Source organism: Strongylocentrotus purpuratus, unplaced genomic scaffold, assembly GCF_000002235.5.
Source record: "Strongylocentrotus purpuratus isolate Spur 01 unplaced genomic scaffold, Spur_5.0 spur5_scaffold_17, whole genome shotgun sequence".
Lineage (NCBI taxonomy): Eukaryota > Metazoa > Echinodermata > Echinoidea > Camarodonta > Strongylocentrotidae > Strongylocentrotus > Strongylocentrotus purpuratus.
Genome location: NW_022145602.1, coordinates 6,108,984 through 6,136,011, shown reverse-complemented (window position 1 = coordinate 6,136,011; position 27,028 = coordinate 6,108,984). Strand labels below are relative to the sequence as shown.

At 38.0% G+C, this 27,028-nt stretch overlaps 1 protein-coding gene and 1 long non-coding RNA gene across 4 annotated transcripts in view; one reads left to right on the top strand and one right to left on the bottom strand.

Annotated features, from left to right (window-relative positions):
- Window positions 1–17,379, top strand: part of LOC100893134 (galactosylceramide sulfotransferase) — a 58,968-nt gene extending 41,589 nt beyond the window's left edge. For 2 of the 3 annotated variants that reach the window (XM_030988561.1, XM_011672287.2), the window contains 3 exons: window positions 6,800–7,503; window positions 13,660–13,902; window positions 15,473–17,379. In XM_030988561.1, the coding sequence (XP_030844421.1) occupies window positions 6,800–7,503; window positions 13,660–13,902; window positions 15,473–16,245 (1,720 nt within the window). In that variant the 3' untranslated portion in view covers window positions 16,246–17,379. The remainder of the gene's footprint in view (window positions 1–6,799; window positions 7,504–13,659; window positions 13,903–15,472) is intronic. The other variant, XM_030988562.1, reaches the window with a different exon arrangement.
- LOC115925171 lies at window positions 1,476–4,215 on the bottom strand. Its single transcript, XR_004064580.1, has 3 exons — window positions 4,128–4,215; window positions 2,086–2,201; window positions 1,476–1,804 (listed from the first exon to the last, which is right to left on the bottom strand). It is a non-coding gene; the product is annotated as an uncharacterized LOC115925171 (long non-coding RNA).
- Window positions 17,380–27,028: the final 9,649 nt, after the last annotated feature.

The window sequence follows — 27,028 nt, the reverse complement described above, 5'->3', positions numbered from 1 at the left end:
TTTCATGGTGTCACTGGTGTGGTTGTGTGTATGAAGGCCAAATTTTCTACTTTCCTGCTTCGCCTGTCCACAATCACTAAACAATTTGAGCTGAAATACAGGGCCTTATATACAAGGTGATTAAAAAATTAAACATACTGCTTGCAAGGTGAAGTTACACGTACTGCTTGAAGAGAATTGTGAATGATATTTATCTATTGGGAGTTTGACCAAATCCAGGTTCAAAAATTTCAGCTTCGGAGGGGGGGGGGGGCATTACCCCTCAACCCCCCCCCCCCCTGTGCGCGCTTTTGACTGATGTGTCCCCCCAGGAGTGGCGGAGCGTCTTCCAAAGTGGGGGGGGGGGGCACCAACAAAATAGGCACTTTCTGGAAAAAAAAGGGAATCTCAAAGCGAAAATATCCATTTTTTTAGACAATGGTATATACCCCTACATTGTGATTACATTATCAGGGACGATTTCAACATTTGTTTCTCTTTATACACCATACAAGATATTGCTTAAGTATCAGTTTGGTGTGATGGTATGCAAATTGATTTGCGAGCGAGGAAAATTTTAAGTTTTGTGAGGTCGCAGTACAAAAAATTGCATCTTATTAAGAGGGAAAAACCCAATCCTGATGAGGTTATAAGCACATTCTTACAATGGAAGACTGAAAAGACCTTTAATAAGTAACGTAATTATATCATCTATAAATGCGAGCGAGCTTTGGGGGAACTTACTCTTAGTCGCTTGAAATTAGGGGCGCGTTTAATGATGAGAGGAAAAGGGGACACTACAGGGATAAGGGGAAAAGGAGCATGTGTCAGGTAAAAAGGGTAGTTATCAGAGGTGAAAATGGGGCACTTCTTAGACCTACAGAAAGAGGCACTCACCAGGAATGAAAAAAGGCACTTATCAGAATGGGAATTCTCACGTGATTGGGAATACTTGATAACCCTATAGTCTAAGTTTCATTGACTAAAAACTTAAACTTTGAAAATTATATCAAAATTCAATTTTGATGTTGACGCCGTCACCGCCGCCGTCACCGGAAAAGCAGCGCCTATGTCTCACTTTTTGCTCGTAGGCGAGACAAAAAGGGAGGTGCAGATCAGATTTTAATAGGGGCATTTATTGGAGGTGAAAGGGGGCTTTTATGAGAATGGGGAAGTGGCTCTTATTAAAAAGAAAAAGAGGCACATGTTAAAGTAAACAAGGCACTTATGAGAGATGAAAAGGGGTAATTATGAGAAGGGTAAGGGGTACTTATGATCAGAAAAAAGAGCATTTATTAGGAAGGAAAAGGGGGCGTGTCAAATAAAAGTGGCAGTTATTAGAGACAAAATGGGACACTCATCAGAGATGAAAAGAGCACTAATCAGGAGATGGAGGGGGCACTTATCAAAAGTGAAAAGGGGCATTTCTCGTAGTTGAAAAGGGGCACTTACTAGAGATTAAAAAGGGCAGTTATGAGAATGGAAAATGAACACTTATTGCATAGAATAATGGGAACTTGTCGAAGGATAAGGGGCACTTATCAGAGGTGAAATGGGGAAGGGGCAATTTTACAAATTAATAGGGGAACTTGTCAAAGTAATATGGCACTTTACCTATGTGAAAAGGCCATAAAAGGGGCATACTGGGGGTACTTGAAAAAGTGGGGGGGGGGGGGGGGCACTGACCCCTCCCCCCTGGCTAACAACATATCTCCGACACTGGTTATGAAGTTTATAATACCAAGGTTTTGATACCCAGTCGCAGCTACAGCAGTTCATTGAAGAGGCTAAGTAGAACTTCATAGTCCATACTGTACATGTATGTCTGTTGAATGAAAAGAGAAGAGAATGAAAGTTAAACATTGATACTACCTACATCATACATGTATCTCTGTTGTAACATAAAAATGTCTTGCATGTACATTGTAGGCCTAGGCCTCAAATTTTTTCATGTGGAATCATACATAGCCATCCCATTAATACATACTTCTCAAACCAGCCCTTCGCATCCCCTCCAGCTTGGCCTTGACCTCACTCATTTCAAAATGTTGTTTTACTTGAAAAAAAAAAAACAGATCAAGTTAGATCAAAAGTAAATATGTTTACCTTCTCTTGTGGTGGTCTGTTTTCTCCAGGACATTCTTGTTTCAAGCACATACTCCAAGAAAGCAAGCATTTGGTACTGCATGCATTAACTGCGACAAGTGTCTCTGTACATTTTCCTGTAAAAGAGAGGGGGGATTTAATTCTTAGAATAAAAGGAAATGAGCATGATCATTTAAACATTGATGAGCATTTGCAGAATTAACTGTTCTATTTTAATTTGGATTTTCTCTTTACCAAAAAAGCCCTCCTTCATTATCTAACATTGAAATTTATATTCAATTCCTTGATCCAGATCTAGTTGATCTACAGTCTCTAGATGATCTAGATGCATGTCTTGTAACTGTTCATTCTATCAAATTGAAAAAACGCAAAATAGATATGGACCTAGATCTATATATGACAGAGAAAAAAAGAGAGAGAGAGAGAGAAGGAAAAGAAGGAAAAAAGGAGAGAAAGGGAAAGAAAGAAGAGGAAGAAGAAAAGAAAATGGGGAAAAGGAGATCGGGGGGCCGAAAGGGCCTTGCCTCCCAGCTGTAACCTCTCCCCCTCCCCCCATCAAAAAATAAAAGAGAAGGAAGGAAAGGGAAAGAAAAAAAGTAAAGAGGGGATAAAGAGAAGGAAAAAAGAGGAAGAAGAAAAGAAGGGGGAAATCAGTTGCAATTTTCCCGCCAACAAGTTGTAGTTCGGGGGGGGGGGGGGGGGGGCAAAGGCCCTTGCCTCCTCCCTCCCCCCCCCCAAAAAAAAAAAGGAGAAGGAAGGGAAAGGGAAAGGGATAGAGGAGAGCTAAAAGGGAACAAAAAAGAGGAAAAAGAAAAGAAAAGAGAGATAAGAAGGGGAGAACAGTTGCGATTAATCCCGCCAACAATGTGTGGATCGGGGAGGGGGGGGCCAAAAGGCCCTTGCCTCCCCCTAGCAAACCTAAAACAGAGAGTAGGAAGGGAAAGGAAAGGGAAATAGGAGAGAAAGGGAAAGAAAAAAAAGAGAAAGAAGAAAGGTAGGGGAGATCAGTTACGTGTAGATCGGGGGGGGGGGGGGGGGAGGGACACTGGCGTACTGATGGGGAAGGGGACTTGGGGGGGGGGGTTAACAGATGCCCCCCAAATATAATTCAAACGTGGTTTATTTCTAATTCGATACCGGTAATTACCGGTGATTTACAAATGTTGCTGAAATGACATAATTTTCCGAGATTTTTCCTTAATGTTTAATAAATTATACTTTTTAATGCGTTTGTGGGACAATGGCAAATTCATAAAGAAAGAAAGAATAGTGACGCCAATTAGTGTCCTGCCAGTGTCACAAATAAGTTATGCTAATATGCTCATCTGACCGCAATTAAATGCCTATACCCCTGAGCTTCTGGGGGTTCCACCCCTTGACCCCCGCACGTTCTTTGCCCTTAGACACCACGCCAATTTCACAACGCTCTACTTGATCGAGTGGGGTGGTGCAGATTTTTTTCAAATTTGGGCTCCCCCTAAGAAATCCTGGATCCGCGCCTGTTCACAGGTAGTCCAATTATTTACTGGTCTGTAGGCCTATAGGCCTCAAATTTTCTACTCTCGTACTCGTCTAACTATCTCGGTATCTGGTCCAAATTTTGGCGCTTGTTCACAACTCATGTCAACTGTGACCATGCTTTTTAGTGTTAGCTATTAACTTTCTTCTGACCCAACTATGAAAGTAGTTTTTCAACAGTTGGACCTAAAAGTAACAAAAAGCTTGGATCATTGATGCAGCTAGCGCTAGTGAAGTGATCTGCCTATAGACCCTATACTCGTATCTAATTTTCAGAGAGGGTCTCGCCCGAAAGTTTGGGCCAAGGATCAAGGAGTGACGATGGCAATCGAGCTGAAATATTCTCACGACGATAAATAACGAATCAAAAGTTCGAGTGTATATTACTCCTAAATTCATCAGATATAACCATTTTAAACCACTTCACAATGTACAGACAAATCAGCAGATTCATACCTACAGCAGATATGTTTATAAATATGATTCAATTTACGAGATTTGAACGTAATTACAGCTGTACTCACCATCAAACTTTCAAAGAAAACCTCGAGCTCTCACTCTGTGTGGGTGACGTCATACATTAAATATGCACGCAGCGAAAGTCTTGTCTTCTTCTTCTTCTTCTTCTTGATTTGTTTTTGTTAGGCAATCAGTCACAGTTGACTATTTTTGCCACACACTATTTTACATACACGTTTCGCTGCATCTTTACAGACCAGAAAACCTCAATTCATCATGGCTCCAACAGCTCAAGTTGCTAAGAAAGGCTCCAAGAAGGCATCAGATCAGGCAATCGTAGCCTACATAAAAACTTCCATCACAGATAGAAAAATTTCTTATTAAAATAATGAGGATGATTACAGTTATCAATCATTATAACCAAATCTGCATACAAATAAGAAGGAGAATGGTGATACAGAGACTTATTTACCGCACGTAGGATTTCTGATAAGAATGCACAAAGAACACAAAATGGAAAGGTGCCTGGAATAGAGGATAATAATATCAGTCAAGCTCATGAATATTCATATTATGGGCGTTACTAACCATTGACATTTGCATACACAATCGTTATTTAATATATAATGGAAATGCGCTTTTCATTATATATTATATAATGGAAATGCGCTGTTCATTATATATTATATAATGGAAATGTGCTTTTCATTATATATTATATAATGGAAATACGCCTCTCATTATATATTATATAATTGAAATGTGCTTTTCATTATATATTATATAATGGAATGTGCTTTTCATTATATATTATATAATGGAAATACGCTTTTCATTATATATTATATAATGGAAATGTGCTTTTCATTATATATTATATAATGGAAATACGCTTTTCATTATATATTATATAATGGACATGTGCGTTTCATTATATATTATATAATGTACGCTTTTCATTATATATTATATAATGGAAATGACTTTTCATTATATATTATATAATGGAAATGTGCTTTTCATTATATATTATATAATTGAAATACGCTTTTTATTATATATAAATAATGAAAGTGTGAATTGTAATTATTTATAAATAATGGCAATTATATATAAATAATGAAACGTTCTTTGTCATTATTTATAAATAATAAAAATGTGTTAAGAATTATATACAAATAAAAATGTACATTTTCTTGCATTATATGTAAATAATGGTTATTATTTGTTAAATAATGATTATATAACATATAATTTGTCTATATAATTGTTTTACAAACGGCGCCTCATATTTATTGAATATTTACCTCTGTAGTGAGAAGTGTTATTAAAGCTAAAGACCAGTTATGGTCATGCGATTGCATTGTGAAAGAAACATTGTGAAATCGATCAGAAAAGGTTGATCATCTAGCATAGATGTACTGCAAGGTTCTGGAATCATCAAAATGATCAGAAAGATGTATATGGGAATACACACACGTGCGTGACACGTGCATTTGTATCTCTCAACAGGCAAGAGATACACTAATTTACTAAATATATTGATTAGTAGGCGGTTTCCCGTCAACATTTTTATCATCATGTATTATTCAAAACATATTCTTTCACATGATTGGTAATAAGAGCTTCCATTTTATTTTTTGAAATTGGGGCGTTTCCAATACTGGTCTTTACCTTTAACCTGCTTAGTCATGTTTTGCTCATTGATGACTAATTAGTCAAGCCTTTTGTCTGATATCTAGTATCGGTATACAAATATTGACTGCTTTTCAGGGGTGTGGTTAAAACTATAGCCCAAGGTGATCTCCAGACTGCATAATGCAGGCTGAAGATCACCAGGAAGCTATACCGGAAGTTGAAATCGTGACGCCCCCAAAATAAGCAAAGTATTCTCTTCAATTCTGAGAAAAGTGTGCATATCCAATGCACACATGCATTATTAATTTCTTGCATCCTTGCATTGCATTCATGCCTAAATTCTTGACGTGAGGTATAAATTTGAATACTGTAAACGTTTGCAGTATACGTTAAAGATAAACTTGAGTTCTGGTAAAAAAAAGAAAATGAATTCTCACAGAATCGAACGAAACTTACACTGAATGTTCAAGATTACAAATAAATGTCATGTGCCAAACAATTGTGGAAGAAAATGTATACTGGCTGAGTAATGAGCATAGAAAGATAAGGAAATCAGGGTAGTACCAGCCCCGACACCACGCGTGTTGTCCCATATACATCTTTCTGTGTAAGTGATTGTTACTTTACCAAGACTCTGCCAAATTTATGATGATTTAGATGACTACAGAACCTTGCATTACACACCATTACTTACATGCTACATGATCAACTGTTTCTGATCCTTTCCACACCTTTCCTTTCAAAATGCAATCGCATTACCAGTACTAAAGTTTATCTTTAATCCTGTGAAATGAAAACAGGTTATCTGTGTGTGACGATGGTGATTCATTTTACCACATTGACTTCACATATGAAAATTTACCAGGACCAGTATATATCTTTAAACTCCACAACATTTGAATTGTGAATTATGACTTATATTTTTTGTAGGGTGTTGGGTTGCTATTATTTTTAATAATATTCTTTTTGATTTCAAACTACTATAAAAAGTGAGTGAACCATCCTAATATATCTTAAATTTTGGGGTAACTATCTTAACTTTAATAAAGCATGAATATCATTTACCTCCAATACCACACGTTTTTCTGTTTTCATGCAGGAACTCAATGAGGGGAATCAAGGGCACCAATTTCCTGGACAAGGCAGGGAAGTTAGTAGACCAGCAGCCAGACAGGGTAGAGGATTACAGTGACGATGGCGATGACGACGACGACGGGGATGGAGCGGATGAGGAGGTCGGGAGCGAGAGTTCAGACCCAGAAAATGCCTGGCTGGATCAGGAGAAAAAGCTGGAGAAAAAAACTGAGCAAGGAGTGCCCATGAAGCTTGCTGGTGAGGAGGCTAATGCCTTGCAGAAGGCCAAAGCTAAGGAGGATTCTAGACCTAGCAGTATTCGTATCGTTGGTGGAGATGAACCGGAAACTGGTGGCACCAGTGGGATACATGCTAATGCTCCTGTAATGCGCGGTGATATACCTGTGGTTCGGGATGATGCCATCCCTGGTGGTGGTGGTGGTGGTGGTGGTGGTGGTGGTGGTGTCGGACTGAACCATAGTGCTTCGCATGTGGTGGATGCTAACAGGGTGAATGCAGACGGTAATGGAGATGTCGTCCAGCCCGAGGGCAAAAGCTTCAGGATAACGGAGAATGGAGACCTGGAACCGATGGATGCTAGCAAGAAAGGTGGAAGAGGAAGCACCATGTCGGACATGAAAATCTCTGGCACCGCGAGCAAGTTTAAGCAGAAGTACGACGGCGGAGTGCAAGATCTACTGCGACATCCAGAGGAGCATATGATCAGAGGTATCTTAACCGAAAAGGCAGGCCTGCTTATAGCCTACCTCAAGCTAGCCTATCCGATATGCGTCGGGCTTTACAAGTATAATCGCGTTATGCAGACTGACATCGGCGCGGGCGTCAGCCCGAGCGCCAATCATCACTGGTGCATACAAAAAGTTTTATTTTCTTTTATGTACAATGTTTCGTTCGTAGAAAATCTACGAACCCCCTGTAAAGCTCTTTCATGGATATTTATGTAGCATGGACCAAAATAGGCCAATGAGCGATGAGGAACCTGGAGATGATATTTGATTGGTTGAAACAAAGTGATTGATCACCAAATAAGGCTAGTCGTATGAATCATGCATGAGAATACGCTCGTCACACATACGATACACATATATGAATAATGATAAGTTCACCAGTGATGATAGGCGCTCGGGCTGACTGAGCCGATGTCAATCTCCATAAGCGATCAGTATATTTGCCATAAAGCCTGACGCATATCGGATAGGCTAGCCTCAAAGCCTGCATAGCTGCTAAAGAGCAAACTAATTCCTTCGCAAGCACTGACCTGCAAAAACGCAGAATTAAGCAAAATTAGGCAGGCTTAAAGGGACTTTGTAACATTGTGCAGATGAAAGATAGTGGTGCTAAGGTAGTGACTTCAATGCTAGATGTACAATTAAAGATAATCTGAAAATTTGAGTGAAAACATACAACTATTCATGGTACAAATTGGGAAAAACTGAACTGATCAATTCCTTAATTCTCCCAACTATATTATTACAATTTAATTACATTTTAGGTGAATGTGAATCTTCACAAAGCAATAAAATGGCTCTACATTCCATTCCAGACATCTAAGTGTTGACAGATTTTTTATAGCCTGTTTTATGTCTTTTTTTTCATGGAAAAACGGTTGGGAAAATTCAAAAATGGTTGGCAGAATTGACTGTTAATCACTGTTAGAGGGTGTCGTACATTGACAAAGAAAACCATAGATATCTTTGTGGTTTGAGAATTTTTTCAGGATTTTTCGCATGTCAGAGGGTTAGTAAAGTAGAAGGAATATAGTAAATAACATTTTATACAAAAATTAAGCAATTTTTTCATCAACCTTCAACAATGTTACCGAGTCACTTTAATTTAGCCTGTACATTTTAAAAGCAGGCTTATTTTAGCCTGCTTAAATGGCCTGCAAAATCATTTTAACCTGCTCATTTAGCCTGCAAAATTACCCTGCTTTGTTAGCCTGCCTATTGTCTTTAACCTGCACTAAAAAACACTGAAATATGTAAATTATGCAGGCTAATTCCTTAGCAAGCACTGACCTGCAAAAACACAGAACTATGCAAATTAGGCAGGCTTAATTTAACCTGTACATTTTAAAAGCAGGCTTACTTTAGCCTGCTCAAATAGCCTGCAAAATCATTTTAACCTGCTCATTTAGCCTGCAAAATTACCCTGCTTTGTTAGCCTGCCTATTGTCTTTAACCTGCACTAACCTGCAAAAACACTGAAATATGTAAATTATGCAGGCTAATTCCTTAGCAAGCACTGACCTGCAAAAACACAGAACTATGCAAATTAGGCAGGCTTAATTTAACCTGTACATTTTAAAAGCAGGCTTATTTTAGCCTGCTCAAATAGCCTGCAAAATCATTTTAACCTGCTCATTTAGCCTGCAAAATTACCCTGCTTTGTTAGCCTGCCTATTGTCTTTAACCTGCACTAACCTGCAAAAACACTGAAATACATGTATGTAAATTATGCAGGCTAATTCCTTAGCAAGCACTGACCTGCAAAAACACAGAAATATGCAAATTAGGCAGGCTTAATTTAGCCTGTACATTTTAAAAGCAGGAAGCAGGCTTATTTTACACAATGTAGCCTGCTTAAATAGCCTGCAAAATCATTTTAACCTGCTCAATTAGCCTGCAAAATTGCCCTGCTTTGAATAGCCTGCCATTTGTCTTTAACCTGCACTAACTGCACTAACCTGCAAAAACACTGAAATATGTAAATTATGCAGGTCCGTCCTAAATTTGGGTACACCCAATGCATCCCTTACAGCATGTCTTGTGTTGTGATCATGTAGTGAACTAACATGATGTAAATCTTGTTTTAAATATGTTGGTGCCATGTCATGCATTGATTTATACATCATCACTGCACGTCCAAACTGGAAACGTGTCTGAATAGGCATCCATCCTATTAAAGCGACTAAACATATCATTTGAAGATACTTCAAACCCTTCTCCCAGCACTTCATGTGCAGCTCGTTTCTGAACCTTTTGTAATTTAGTTGTTTGTCTTTGAAATCGCTCAGACCACACCGAGGAACAATAATCAAAATGAGGAAGTACGATGGCATTAAATACAGAAGTTTTAGAGATCTTGTTGGAACATAACTTTTGGCTCGCTTAATTACAATTATATTTCTTTGAGCAGTTTTAATAACTTTTTCCACATGCTCCGTCCAACTTAACTCCTCGTCAATCATGACACCCAGGCATTTTGCCACTTTTACTCTTTTCAAACAGCTGCCGTTTAGTGTGACAGAAAAATCATTTACTTTTAAGAACTGATCTTGGTCCAATAAGCATCACATTTGTCTTATCCGCATTAAGAACTAGATGGTTTGTTGTTACCCATGAAAATATTTTTTCTTTACCTTTGGTTAGCTTTTGTTCTACTTCTGTGACATTACTCCCGCTGACTGTTAGAGTTGTGTCGTCAGCATACATATCAACAATGCCATCATGAATACATTTGGGTAAACTATTTATGTAGATAGAAAAAAGGAGTGGCCCTAGAATCGAACCTTGTGGGACTCCCATCATAACTTTTGAGGAACTCGAAGTAGCCTCTTTCAAACAAACCATCTGTTCTCGGTTGGACAGATATGATACAAACCACTGAATTATCAGAACATCCAATGGCTGTCAATTTATGTAACAGAATATCGTGATCGACAGTGTCAAATGCTTTCCTCAAATCAATGAAAGCAACACCTGTTATCTTAATGTTATCGAAATTCAAAGCCCACTGGTTATATATAATATATATAACATTAAACGTGCATGTGAAAAATAACGTGCATGCTACATGTAATAAGCAATAACAGGTTATATTTGTGTTCTAAAACCTGCTCAGAGGACATTTCTTCAGATTGCAGGTTTGACAAATTATGATCGAAATTTACATGCTAAAGATAAAAACCAGTTCTGGTCATGCGATTGCATTGTGAAAGAAACGATGTGGAGGTTGATCATCTAGCATAAGTACCGTAGTGTGTACTGCAAGGTTCTGGAATCATCAAAAATGATAAGAAATTTAGCCCAGTCTTTGTAAAGTTACAAGCACTGTACACAGAAAGATGTATATCGGACTACGCACACGTGCGTGACACGTGCGTATTATCTATTTGGTCCCAATAGATAAACTAATTTACCAAATATATCAATTAGTAGGCGGTTTCCCGGCAAAATTTAATCATGTATTAGTCAAAACATATTCTTTCACATGATTGTTTATAAGAGCTTCCATTTCATTTTTTGAAAGGGGGGCATTTCCAAAGCTGGTCTTTACCTTTAAACTCCATCTCATCTGGCATGCTAAACATTGTATTTTGCAAAATGCATACTAATTTTTAAATTGTAGGCAGAGATTTAGCCTGCTTAAACTGTAAGACTGTGTTTTGCTTAAAATTTAAACAGGCTAAAACTTAACCTGCTAAAACATGTAAGACTGCTTTTGCAAAATACAGGCTAAAATTTAACATGCAATGGAATAATTAGCATGTATTTAAGAATGCAGGCCAGACGCAGGTTCAAAGCAGGCTAAATAAGCCTGCGTTTTCGGTACGTACATGTACATAGGTTCTACTGTAAATTATGGACAGTTAATTCTACACCCATCAGATAAAGAAAGTGGACACTATCTATTGTTAGGATTTTGAAATTATTATGTAATATTAAGTTATTTTTCTTAAATCAAAATAAACTTAAATTAATCCTCTTTAGTATAATATGCAGGTTGAATCAGACCATTCATGCAAGAGTGAGCATAGCCATTGTAAATTTTAAGATATTTGAATAAAATCAGTGAAAATTTGAACAAAATCGGGCAAGGAATATTAAAGAAGTTAAAGCTTTTTGAAATGACTAGTCACTAGAGAGCGATATTCAATTTGATGCGTCATTTGTGGACAACTGTCCATGCCTTTTGTACTTCAAATTTCACATTTCTTTCGTTTTCTTCGTATTTATTTGTGTTCTCGATCTGACTTCATAACATGTGAAATAGAATATCATTTTGCATTCGATACCGGTATCTTGCTTTCAGGAGAGTAGATTATCTCAATCACAAGAAAGAAGGTAAAACATGAAATTTGAAGTACAAAAGGCATGGAGAGTTGTCCACAAATGACGCATCAAATTAAATATCGCCCTCTAGTGACTAGTCATTTCAAAAAGCTTTAACTTCCTTATTCCTTGCCCGATTTTGTTCATATTTTCACTGATTTTATTCCAAATATTGTAAACTTTACAATAAAAGTAACTTAGTATGAAGGTTTTGGTTCCCTTTAACAATAAATGAGTTACCGGTACTGAAAACAAAATTACACAAGTCCTGGGCGGTGTCGTTAACCTTCTCGTGCTCTTTAAGATGGATGGAAGGTGCATTCTAGTTGTGTTATTCCCATACCATCTTATCAAAGCTAGAAGGGTCTGAGGCCCGTTTCATAAAACTTGTTATCTATAACAACTGCTACATTTCTATGACAATTTGCTCTCATCAGTAGCTTACATGTATAACAGTAGCTTATAACAGTAGCTTGCAACTTGTTATTCAATTCAATTTCGGTTTTATTACAAATACGGTATACCAAATTATGTGTAATCGTCCATGACCTGGCATCGTTTTTCCATTCATGAATGAACCTGCATTCAATCAGCAGATGTATGAGATTTATTGTATTATTACCAACGCTTCTTCTCTCCCCTTTCCTTTTCTTCTCTGCAAGTCGCTCTTTTATGTTTTTTATTTGTATTGTTGTATCTAAGTTGAGGGCTGCGGGCACGTCAAGCTACTTTGCTTATTTCTGTAGCCCTCCTGCATCTAATGTATGTTAATTATGCGTTCAATATATTTGTTTAAATTCAATATATTTCTTTAATATCGTTTATTATCTGTATAAAATTATATACACTTGAAATATTGTATCAAGCCATATTATGTTCATGAAAATGTATGATGAAAAAAAGAAAAAAGATGCAGAAACCAATAAGTCACATCAAATCAAATCAAATAAAAAGTCCAAAGACTAACAATAATGGGCTCACAATGTATCATATAAAATTGCATTAAAAACAGTAGATTTAAAAATTCAGTAATAACTGAATTTTATTACAAATATACCAAATAAAAAGTCCAAAGACTAACAATAATGGGCTCACAATGTATCATATAAAAATGCATTAAAAACATTAGATTTAAAAATTTAGTAATAAGTTAAAGTACATTGCTCACATTGTATCGTATAAAAATGCATTAAAACAGTTGATTTAAAAATTCAGTAATAACTTAAAGTACAAAACAAAAAATGATTGTAAATTATAAAATTGTGATAATCAGTTTGTCAGTGAATTTAGAAGAAAGAAGAAAAAAAGAGTGAAAAGTGGAAGAGGGGGAGAGGGAAAGGATATTACGGTAGAGAAAAAAAGAAAAGAGAGTTCACTTCATGACAACAAAATGTACATGTAAGCAAATGAACGAGAATTGAGTTGAATCAGCTTAATGAAGCATTGTAAAAGTAAATTGCACATAATACTTTTGAATTTGAATTGAATTGAATTTCTTTATTGTCATGCACAAAATAAAATGAAGGCCTAAAAATCATTTTACGGCTCACATTTGTATAAAATATAACAATACATTAACATATCATAGACAATAACTACAAATAACATAAATAACATAACAATGTATTATAATTTAACCTCTCTGTTGAGAGCCAGGGGAATTCTGATATCAAGTTTTATTAAACAACCGGGCCCAGAATTTTGTGTTTATTTGAGGTAACACCTTGCTACATGTAGCTCCAGCTAGGCAATAAACAGTAAGTTGTGCCCTCCTGCTTTCAATAAAAAAGTTTTCTTTTATAAATTTCGGTAGAAACAAAGAGAGACTGTCAACCCAAGAACAACATTGTGATGGTCAAGACGCACAAGTGCTCCAGTTCCACCATGCAGAACATCATCTTCCGCTGGGGTGAAAATCAAAACTTGACCTTCGCCTTCCCCAGGAGTGGCGTCTACCTTGGCAGCCCGCAGCCCTTCACCCGGAATGCCGTCATGGAATCCAACAATGGTCACTACAACATCATTGCCAACCATATGGTTTTCAACCAACAAGGTATGTAGATGCTGCTTGTAAGTGTCGGCTTGCATGGTGATGTAGATATACAGTAGGCTTGCGGGTGCACCATGTGAGAAGTCCTGAAAGGGACTCTCGGTAATCTTTCTTGAGGGTTTGTAGTCCTGAAAAGGACTGGCTCGACGTTTCGAACAGGTTGACTATCCGTCGTCAGGAGTGATAACCAACAGATAACCAACAGTCCTTTTCAGGACTACAAACCCTCAAGAAAGATTACCGAGAGTCATTTTCAGGACTCCTCAATCCTCCCTCTCTCTCACATGGTGCACCCGCAAGCCTACTGTATAAGAAGGTATGTGTTCACTCGTTACCTACTTGTTTTAGCATAATTGTCCAGTTTGCAGTTACAGCTGTCATGTTGACCCATGGGTATAGGTCCATAAAGTGTCTATTTATTGGAAAATGTAATGCCAGGCCAGGAAAGAATGCTGTCATGGAATCCCTCAATGGTCAATACAACATCATTGCCGAATTCCAACCATATGGTTTTCAACCAAGAATGTATGTGTTCACATGTCTCCTTGCTATAAGCGAGTTTGTAAATAGCTCTGGACCGCATGACCCCAAAATATCCACAAATCTTAGACACGATGGATACTTCCCACCTGTGCTTTTTAGAATAAATCACTGCCAAAGTGATGGAAGTGCTTCATGACTACATTTTGTTTTGCCTCTTGAAAAGAATACTTCCACCTGTGTATCACATAGATAAACTTTTGGTGCATAAATGAATACTGATTACATAACTTTCATGAGCACGATCCGAGTATTCCTCTCAATGGTTTTACAATTTGGGTACGAATGACCTTTATCTGCCCATGCGCAAATCCTAATTACGAACTCGCTTATTTTGGCATAATGACTGGTTTGCAGGTACAGCTACCATGCATGTTGACACATGAGCATAGGTCAATAAGGTTTCTTTAACCCATTGCCTAAAAGGTTTCTTTAACCCATTGCCTATAAGGTTTCTTTAACCCACTGCCTACTGGAACCGGGTGGCTCCTGTATTAAGCATATGTGAATGTGAGAATCCAGTAGTCGACAGGTTAATAGGGAAATTTAGTGGCACAAAAGATCATGTCCAGAACACAGGAAGCACACTTGCTGGTGATTTTGGCGATTTAAAATTTGTAATTGGACATATCAAATTTACACTTTTGACATGATTTCACCAAGTCAATGTTGTCGAGGTACACCTTCTTTCCCTGTCCATTTCACTCCTTCTATGTTACATGTATGTCTATTTGGTTTATGTATTTGTGCGTTCCTTTATTATTGATATACTATTTTTGCAACTATAAGTTATAGGGGGCTGCAATCTATAAGCCCAGCTTTTCAGCAGTCCCTTCCATGACCAACCTGTTTTATATGCGTGTTGTACACTGTGGACCAATTACAAATATATTGTTAAGTTTCATTGTTTTACTATGTACAATGCAATCCCATGTACTTTATTTATTTTGTTGGAAATGGAAATAAACGAAATGAAAAATGAAAAAATATGTAAACCATATTTTGTCTCTTCTTCTTTTGTTCTTGCACACAGCCACCGAAGATCTGATGCCTGCAGACTCGGTTTACATTGCCCTCCTGAGAAACCCAGACACTCAGTATGAAAGTATGTATAACTACTACCGCTTCGACGGCAGGTACACCGTGACCCTGGAGCACTTCCTCAAGAGACCACGCCTCTACTTTGAGAACGAGCCGCATTTCACCAAACAAGTCGGTCGCAACCCAATGCTGTTTGACATCGGGATGGACGCGCGCCGTAGGGAGAAGGATGATCCCGGAGTCACGAGATACATCCAGGAACTTGCCCAGCGGTTTGATGTTGTTCTTATAGCAGAATACTTCAAGGAATCCCTGATTCTTCTGAAAGAAGCCCTCTGCTGGGATATGGATGACATCGTTTTCTTCAATCAAAACGCCAGGAGCAAGGTCTCGGTGAGACCGCCCACAGATGCAATGAAGCAACGCATACGAGCCTGGAACAGCGGGGACACCACCTTGTACCAGTTTTTCAATAGAACCCTGTGGGAGAAGATAGAGGCGTTTGGTTACGTTCGCATGGCACGTGAGGTCGCGGAGTTGGAGAGACGGAACGCCGAGCTGACGCAGCTATGTATCGGTGCTACCAAGCAAGCAGGAGATAAAAGGGTGTATTACCCACCTGGTGTTCATGTCAAAAGCTTTGTACTTAATAGCAATGCTCATGGTAACCATCTATGTGAGCAAATGACCAGACCGGAACTCACCTACATTGGTCTCTTAAGACAAAGACAAATTGACCTTGATAACAGCAGACCAGGGAGGTAGTATTCACCTACATGCATTCAGCCCTTTTAAACAGTTTTCATTGCCTCTTGTACAGTGTGTATAGATGTAATTTAGACTATTTCATCATATTTTCCTGTGATTGAACATTTCTACAGTACTGTATATAAGCCATCAGCTCAAAAAGTTCTGCACAGCGCATTGCAGGATGTAAAATTCTAATAAATTTATTAACATCTATTCATGATTAAGCTACAGCTGCTGCTCGATTTGTGTGTACTGAACTGTGAATCAAAGACAAAAACAGTAGATATAGGTTTAAATTCACAAATCACCAATACATGTTTTGCTCGGCTCGCTCGCATGTACACAGAACGGTAGCGTGCATGCAGCCTTATGGCAGGCTATGAGTTAATAGTGTAGTCAAAGAGCTTCAAATATTTCTTCTACAAAGAATTATTGCAGTTTAAATACACTTCCAGTGAACTGTAAAAAAATGTTATGAGTAGACTACTTAATACACTTACGATTTTTGAGCTACTGTAAACATTTTAAACAAGTTTACAGTTTACAGTGTTGCACAAAATGAACGCTTTCTGTGTGGTTTGTATTTCCCTAGCAAGATAGTAAAATGAACCGTTTTTATACTGCAAATGACTCTTATATACCTAGTTGAGCATGCATGTACAGTACTTGTGTACTGTGTACCAGTACTGTATATTAAAGCACAGTTGCTGCCTCTTTGACTTCATCAGGGTACATATCAAGTGTTAAGAGCGAGGAGGGCTTAACTCAAATACTTTGACACAGAATTAATGCCCTTCTGGCTCCAACCAGGGAGTGTTTCACAAAGACTAAGAGGCTGTTCAGACCGGCAGAGATAGCGCGGTCTAGTGCGTGCTATCTCTACAGTGTGGAAGGTACAATGTCTTTTCGGGTTGACCAACAGCGAGCCAAAACGGCGTCCTACTGGAGCACCTCTTGGGGGTGGTCCACGAGAGATAGCGCGTGCTAGAAAAAAGGGGGTGCTACGATAGATCTCATTGTGGTGAGCCTCTAAGATCGACTTTAAGTTGGTCTTAACTATGACGGGCCTTTTATGCCACTAGTTGCACTCACCATTGGTCTCGCAATTATGATCTATAGATTAAAACAAATTCCTTCAATAATGAACTATCAAAAAATGTAAATTCTGTAGATTTGTGACCATTATTTTATACGTCCCTTGAGAAAACAATGCAAGGAATGGTTTGAGGAACTAGTGGCATGAACTGCCTGTCATAGTTTCTTAGTCGTTGTGAAACACTCCCCAGACGATATCATCTGGTTGGAGCAAGAAAGACATTAGGGACTTTTAGATTTGCACGTCGACAGCTTTGACTGCAACGTGTGACGTCATTTTAAGGCACTGCGCATGCATCACGTCGTCTCAGTCGGCGATCGAGAATGCGTCAACCTTGATTTTCCTAAATCTTGTACGGTACTAGTATATGCCGCGTGCGCATACAATATACAGTTCCTCAGGTAAACAAAGGAACATCCCTTCCCTGCTTTCATGTAAAAATGTGTAGAACAGGTGTCGCATGCATATTCACCTGTTCTACACATCTTTACATAAGGGATGTTCTACCACAGCAATTGTTGAGGGTAGAATGAGGAACTGTATATTTTGTCCTCTTTCTTTGTCCGTCATGTATATAGTGTTCCTGCATGCATGTATATCGTCGAGTGCAATCTAAAAGATTTCTAATTGTAGTCAACATGGGCAGTTGAGTAGGTTGACACGCATGATCAGTCGGCGTTCGTCGTGTTCTCGTCCACTCAATCTAAAAGTCCCTAATAACTCTGTGTTAAAGTTTATGATTTAACGCCTCTCTAACTCCACATAGACATCATGAGGCATTCAGACTTGAAGGTTTTTCCAGGTTTTTGTAGAGGGTGGATTCTGTGCCAGTCGCTGAGGCTATTTGCAGTGTCTGTTTTGCATGCTTGAATGATCATTCTATGCTGTTGTTGTTGTTTTAGCTTGAAACATCTATAACGAGACATTCACTTCAAAGAGGGTAAAACCCATATTATTGTTGACTTAAACAGAGTGTGTGTGTGTATTGGGTTTTTACAGACATGTATCAATCAGATATGATTATTTACGTCTGGGGACCGACCTTTTAAACGTCACCATCCGAAAGACATGACTTGGTTTCGAACCTGCGTCCTCGGCTGAATCAGTTTGTAACTTCCACTTTTAGCTGGATTGCAGGTGCATGCCACAACGCTTAGTTAACTTAAACAGAAAACACACAGATAATATTTTAAAGGTACTATATCTCTTTTGCAGCCAACCTCAAATTCTGTAGAATTTTGCAGGAATTAGGAATATGTCATGTATGTTCTATCTGTGAAATTTAAACGTTAGCAGTGTCTTAATATTCAAATTATGCAAGGAAACCCCTTTACTTGCTAGACTTCACTGACAGACACTATTGAGTGACTGACTGGATTTTTTTCTTCTTTGGTAATAACATACATAAAATGAGCTGTAAGGGGTACATGAGCTTTTGTCTACATCAATAACCCACTTCTTGTGATGGCCAAAATTAAACTGATTGAATCTTTGCGTAGCACAAAATGTATGACCATTCGGTACAATGGTCTGAAAATCAAGACTATTACTTATTGGCTCTATAGCTCCTAAGTCAATTTGACTACTAATAGTCGTTATTTTCCCACTTGAAGACATTTTCAAGCCAAACCTTTTATAGGGAAGTTCTAAATTAGTATTATCTTTAAAATGCCTTTGGAATTTAACCTTTTCATTTTTTTGGCCTGCAAATGGGACATAGTACCTTTAATGGCATCTAAAGTTTTTATATTTCAGTGTACATGTACATGTATGTGCTCATTCATGTGTATCAAGAGTAGTGTGAAATAATTGTTAAATCATTGTTTCACAAGCGTCAAAAGTACAGTACAGTATATTTATATTATATTTCAGATTGAATGAAATAATATATGATTAATAATGGAGAATTGGTTATATAATAAGAATGTCAGTCATGCCAGGTGAATGAATGTGATAATGAATAATGAAATAATGTATGATAATGATGAATAAATGATGGATGGATAATCAGGTTTTATAACTTTTATGTCAACCATTCCATGAGGAATTACGCCAAATAAAAATAAAAACATGTTTAGCGTCCTGTTTTTTTTTGAAAAATAGGAAGGAGGAGGCCCTTTTTTTTTTTCTTCTTTCAAAATGGCCGCTCAAAATGGCCGCTCGGTACATTTTTCCGGTAAGTCAGGCTATTTTTGAAGATGTCCGCTGGTATTTAAAAAAAAAAAAAAATCAGAAATAGGTCATTTTAGCAGTACCGGTATGTTTTTCATCTTTTAATTCATTAAAAAAAAAGGCTTCCCCCAAAAAGGACGCTAAACATGTATATTTTTTTAATTGGCCTTGATATGTTGCAGTATTTATAATGGATGAAAGTGAAATGATATTTGTTGATACAGTATTAGATAAGTAATGGATGGCTAATCCGTTTCTATGAATTCTATAAATCAATCATGCCAGGATGAATTAATAAGTTACATTATTTATCAGAATGGATATGATTTTGTTTGATCATGAAATATAAATTCTGATAACAAATTGTGACGTTAAAAGGGTTACACCCCACCCCCCCCCCACCTTTTACCGTGCTGTAAATTATGAATGCTGAAAAGCAGTATTGAGAAAGTAACATAGTATTAAATTATCTTTCGTAGACCATTTCATCATGAAATCATTCTGCAGATTATAAAACATGCAGCTATTGACAGTTCTTCCAGAAAATATATACCGCTACATGTAGTTTCCTAAATGGCGATAGGAAAGACTGCAAGTGGTACCTTCGAGCATGACATAGTTTTATTTCATAGAGTAATTTGGTGCAATTTTAATTGATCATGTTATTGATATGTGGGCATAGTTGACTGTGATAAAGTGAAAATGACATATAAGCAGTTTGCCTCTTTTTAAAAACATTTTTTAATGATATATTGTAAATTTATAAATTACCTTCCTCACTACCATGGCAATGAAGGGAGTGCTATGCTATACATTTTGTGTGTCTACATATTTCTTTCCAAAATACGCATCAGATATAATCTAGTTTTAAAATATGCCCTTCCATCCAATTTTGTACTTCTTACATTATACTCTCAAATTGATATGAAATGATATTACATTTTCTCATTGAACTATCAAATGGTACATTGAGTGATTTCAAGTGGGGTGTTTAGGGCTGGTTTTAGTGTTAAATAAACACGAACACCAGCCCTAAACACCAAAGTGGAAATCAACTGGTGTTAAGGCTTTGACCTCTGAATATTGTCAACTTCTGGTAGCTAGTGTTATTGATTTTGCAAAATTGTCGTCTGCTGAACCGACCTTTGTGGCTGGTGTTAATATTTTACGTACAAATGTCCTATTCTAGCCCCTAGGGATTTAGCAAATGTTGATTTCCAGTTCGGTGTTAGTGTTGTACCCGCACAACAGTCAACGCACGAACGATGCTAATTTATTGTCTGAAGATCAAATACAAATATGTGAAACAGGTCCTTTACTATGTGATCCATACATTCTTTTGTGTAAGATGAGTTATTTTATAAGACCAGAGAAATAAGTTTAATTTATTCTGTGCTTTTTATTCTGTGCTTTTTATGATATCTTTAGTTTTCATGTAATATTTTTAAATCATCTTTGTGAAATCAAGTCTGTGTGGCAAAGTCACAGGGCGCACAGTGGTGTTAAGCTATCGATATTGTTTTCGGTATCGAGCTCTTAATTTCATCAGCAATTTTTTTGCTCGATTTAAGAGCTCTTGACTGCCCTTAACACTAACACCCAACTTGAAATCACTCATTGCATAGTATAGGCAGGGAGAAAGTCACATCTCCCTGGTACAGGTACACGTATCTACAAATGCAATTCTCTGCTATTATATTCTGCATATGAAGATTCTAGGCCTATGATTGGTCGAAGCTGCAGGCGTGAAATATGCTACTGACTGCTGGGCATGCGGAATAGCGAAAAATATTGACTGGGCAAAGTTTTGCTTGTGCGTACAGTGCAAGGATGCAATGGTTGCGCATGAAGGTTAAAGAATAGATATATGCTTTTTTGGGGGGTCACAGGTAAAACTGTATCTCCTCAGTGAGACACGTAGCATACTGCCTATCATCTATACAGTGTATGTGAACTTTTAAAATACTGGTATGTACAAAAATAAATAAATGAAATTAATGATTAACACGTTAAAGATGTTCATGCGAGGGTATACAGATGTTCGTGCGGACGTACGCACAAAGGGACACTATTAAGCGCGGGGGCGTAATACCCGTTGGCTCAGTGTGCTGCCCTCTGTATACCCACGCATGAGCAACTTTAACAGTTATACGCCTTGTACATATAAAGCCTCGTACATTAATTAGGCTGCACCTTTAGAAACGATTGATACATTACACCATCAGGCTTTCTTTACTCTTTATTTTATTTTCATGTTCGATGTATATTTTTTGTGTGTGTTAGGAGGAATGCCCATGGATTTGCATTTTAATGAGAACAAATACATGTAAATTTATATGATTTATGTATTAAACATGACGGACCATAATTGTGATTTAAATGTAACAATTGATTTAAAGTGCTTTAAGTATGCAGTATTTGTTGCACAGCTCATTGTTTTTGTATTGATGTTTTTATTTACATAATTTATAATGGTTACCGGTAGCAAATTTTGAGGCAAATGGTGAAATCATGTTCGGTTGTTTTTTAATCAAGTACAGTAATAATATTTTTCTGTCCTTTATTAAAGATAATCTTGAGTTCTGGTAAAAAAAGAAAATGAATTCTCACAGAATCTAACGAAACTTACACTGAATGTTCAAGATTACAAATAAATGTCATGTGCCAAACAATTTTGGAAGAAAATGTATACTGGCTGAGTAATGAGCATAGAAAGATAAGGAAATCAGGGTAGTACTAGCCCCGACACCATGTGTGTTGTCCCATATACAGCTTTCTGTGTCAGTGCTTGTTACTTTACCAAGACTCGGTCAAATTTATTATGATTTTGATGACTCCAGAACCTTGCAGTGCACACCAATGCTTACATGCTACATGATCAACTGTTTCTGATCCTTTCCACACCTTTTCTTTCACAATGCAAACGCATTACCAGTACTAAAGTTTATCTTTAATCATTATGTAGATCACATGGTTTGCGGCAGTCCTGCAGTACTGATGCCCTTTGGCAAGAAATTAATTTAGATTTGCCACTCTCCACATGACTTTGTACTCGATAAGCCCAAACTAGGGTTTTATTTTGTCGAAAATAACATATATCAATGGTTGGCAATAATGACGGTATTTAAAGCAGTTATAGGATGACGTACGACTTACTGCATGATGCTGCTAACTTTGTGGAGCAAATTAAGGTAAAGGCACTATACCAAATACTCTTTGGATTGCCTCGCATGATTGGTTTGGATGAATTTCAATGAAATGGCCTTTTATCGCTCATTTAAGGCCAAATAAAAAATAACATGTTTAGCGTCCTGTTTTTTTGAAAAATAGGAAGGAGGAGGCCCCCCTTTTTTTTTCTTTCTTTCAAAATGGCCACGCAGTTCATTTTCCCTGACAGTCGGGCTATTTTCAAGATGGCCGCATTTTTTTTTTTTTTAAATTCAGAAATGGATCCATTTTAGCAGTGTTTTTTATGTTTTTTTTTCATTAAAAAAAAAAAAAAATAAAAAATAGGAGGCGGCCCTCAAAAAGGAAGCGGGCGGGGACGCTAAACATGTATATTTTTTACATGGCCTAAGGCGGTCCATGCTTTTCAAAGTGAGGGGCATGTGCCTCTCGAAGACCAAGAATCATTTAAGATTATTATTTCTAAATAGATCATTCATGTATTACAATCTGTGATGATCGGCTATAGCCTATGAGACCGTAGTGCTGACAACTTGTTTTAGCATTTCTTAGACGGACATCTCACAAAACCAAAAGCCTTCTAGACTGACAGTGTCGGTCTTGTGGGTCTACTTTTGGCAACTTTTCTTTGATTTACTAGACCAACGGCCTACGAGACTGAAAGTCCACTGACCAACACGTTTCTTTCTTTCGTTATGTTTTGTTTTGTTTTGTCAGTCTTGGGAGCTGTTTCTCTTTCCTTCCGGTCTCATGGGCTGTTGGTATTTTAGGATGACCCGTAGTAGATGAACGCGCATAGTTTTTACAAAGTCATGGCATTGCTCAAGAGTGCCAGAAAATTTCCGGAAATTTCCTTTGTACAATAAAAAAAGTGAAATTGAAAATATTTGGTTACTGCATTGCTTACTTTTTTGACACAAAATTGATGTAGTAAATACCATATTTTTTTTGCTGCCTTTGTTTTAAACGATCCTGTTCTATGTCTCATACTATATTAAAGAGAAAATATACGACACATAATTATACTTGTCTCTCCTGTTCTTAGTCGTGGTTCACAGTTGTCATAATAACAATAACAACAACAATAATAATAATGACAGTGGAGTCTCGTAGAGCGCAATTGTCAGGAAACTTGTTATCAGTGACAAATGACAGATTTTGTTATAAGCTAGTAAAATCCTTGCTTCTGATTGGTTATCAGCAGATTTGTTACTGTTTTTTTTCGTCTGTCATTGAAAAAAAAAGGTTTTATGAAACGGGTCCCTGGTGCCCCTTTAAGTGCAGAGAGTGGGAGAGAATGGAAGAAAGAGAGGGTGAAGAGAATGACAGGGTGACGAGAGAGTAGGAGTAAGAGAGGGTGACGAGAGAGTGGGAGAGAGAGAGAGAGCGTGACGAGAGAGTGGGAGAAAGGGAAGGTGAAGAGAGAGTGGGAGAAAGGGAGGGTGAAGAGAGAGTGGGAGAAAGGGAGGTTGAAGAGAGAGTGGGAGAAAGGGAGGGTGAAGAGAGAGTGGGAAAAAGAGAGGGTGAAGAGAGAGTGGGAGAAAGAGAGGGTGAAGAGAGAGTGGGAGAAAGAGAGGGTGACGAGAGAGTGGGAGAAAGAGAGGGTGAAGAGAGAGTGGAAGAAAGAGAGGGTGAAGAGAGAGTGGGAGAATAAGAGGGTGACGAGAGAGTGGGAGAAAGGGAGGGTGACGAGAGAGTGGAAGAAAGAGAGGGTGAAGAGAGAGTGGGAGAATAAGAGGGTGAAGAGAGAGTGGGAGAAAGAGAGGGTGAAGAGAGAGTGGGAGAAAGAGAGGGTGAAGAGAGAGTGGGAGAAAGAGAGGGTGAAGAGAGAGTGGGAGAAAGAGAGGGTGAAGAGAGAGTGGGAGAAAGAGAGGGTGACGAGAGAGTGGAAGAAAGAGAGGGTGAAGAGAGAGTGGAAGAAAGAGAGGGTGAAGAGAGAGTGGGAGAATAAGAGGGTGAAGAGAGAGTGGGAGAAAGAGAGGGTGAAGAGAGAGTGGGAGAATAAGAGGGTGAAGAGAGAGTGGGAGAAAGAGAGGGTGACGAGAGAGTGGAAGAAAGAGAGGGTGAAGAGAGAGTGGAAGAAAGAGAGGGTGAAGAGAGAGTGGGAGAATAAGAGGGTGAAGAGAGAGTGGGAGAAAGAGAGGGTGAAGAGAGAGTGGGAGAAAGGGAGGGTGAAGAGAGAGTGGGAGAAAGGGAGGGTGACGAGAGAGTGGGAGAAAGAGAGGGTGAAGAGAGAGTGGGAGAAAGGGAGGGTGAAGAGAGAGTGGGAGAAAGGGAGGGTGACGAGAGAGTGGGAGAAAGAGAGGGTGAAGAGAGAGTGGGAGAAAGGGAGGGTGACGAGAGAGTGGAAGAAAGAGAGGGTGACGAGAGAGTGGGAAAAAGAGAGGGTGAAGAGAGAGTCGGAGAAAGCCAATTTGTGTTTCAATTAAGATAACTTCAAAACTGCATAACTTTATTCTCTATTGTTTATCTGATATTGCTTAGATTTTCTTCAATTTTGCCCACACAAGGTATCTTTGGAACAGTCTAACACGCCCGAGGCGTTAGCCGAGGGTGTTTTGCCTGTTTTGAAGGTACCGAGTTACTATGCCTGAACAAATAATGTGTATTATTTGTTTTATTAGATTATGTTTTATTTGTTTTATAAAATGATATTTATAACATGATTTTACTAATGACCGGTCATTAGAATTGGATAATGACCGGTCATTTTCCAAATTGCGCGTTAAGCAAAACAAATGCATGGTCTCGTGTATGCTTTCAACTAATCATTTGATTTGGATCCACGTCATCATCTTATAATTCGTTATAGGCTCTATGTAAATGCAGATAAGTTATTGATATCATTTTCTATATGGTTCGTATGGTGGTTGTATTTGCTGATTAAGGTACATGTACCTAAACACGCTAATATACAAGTCAAAAATAGCAAGAAGCAATCAAAACAACAACAACCAAACACGCAAAGATAGAAAGAGAGATATAACGAGACAGATATAGAGGGGTGCAAAGAGAGAGGGAGAGAGAGAGAGAGAGAAAGAGAAAGGGGAGGGAGAGAGAGATAATATATAGAGAGAGAGAGAGAGGGGAAGAGAGAGAGGGGGAGAGAGAAAAAACAACTTCAACAAAACACACAAAGATAGAAAGAGAGAACGAGACAGACATAGAGGGGTGCAAAGAGAGAGAGAGAGAGAGAGAGAGAAAGAAACGGGGAGGGGAGGGAGAGAGAGAGAGAATGGGAAGAGAAAGATAGAGATCTGGGACTTTACCTTATATGTTTGTTTATCCGTCTTTTTCTTTCACAGGTTAAAGATAAAATTAAAAAAAAATAATTCTCACAGAATCAAACGAAACTTACACTGAATGTTCAAGATTACAAATAAATGACATGTGCCAAACAATTTTGGAAGAAAATGTATACTGGCTGAGTAATGAGCATAGAAAGACAAGGAAATCAAGGTAGTACTAGCCCCGACACCATGTGTGTTGTCCCATATACAGCTTTATATGTGAGTGCTTGTTACTTTACCAAGACTCGGTCAAATTCATTATGATTTTGATGACTCCAGAACCTTGCAGTGCACACCAATACTTACATGCTACATGATCAACTGTTTCTGATCCTTTCCACACCTTTTCTTTCACAATGCAATCGCATTACCGGTACTAAAGTTTATCTTTAATGTCGATTGCATGGAGTGTCTGCGACCTTTGTTGATAATAAATGTATACGTATAGCCATATACTTTGTGTGCACTGGTGTCAATGCCCCACTTAAACTTAAAGGGATAGTTGAGTTCTGTCTTCAGACCGAATATGCCTTCGAAGTGCATGGTTATTGTTCTTATCAATGACATTTCTAGCGCCCTTTTAGAACCTAAAATTGCTATGAAGGTAATTGTATACCCCAAATTGGGTGAAATTTAGCCAATACGATCATACCAAAGCAGCTCCACTTTAAACAAAATACGGCGACCGTTAATTAATTATTTAATTAAAAATAACAATACATGGGCCGGCTGGTTGTGCGTAGTATAACCAACACGAAAATGCCAACAATAAAGCAAACACCGGCATTGGCTGTAATACTACGTAAAAGGCGCTATTTTTTTTCAACGGCTTTTTAAAACTATCTAATATTAATTTTGTGGTCATACACAAGCAGCGCTCAAAATACACGGGGGCGGTGGGCGATTCGCCCCCGTGAGCTACATAATCGCCCCCGTCAGGTTGCTCACGGGGGCGATTGCAAAATTAAAAATCGCCTCCGTGGAATTATAAAATAAAGATTATCTTTTCTGTTATAACTTTAACACAATATTGAGTTTCAATTTTTAAACCTTA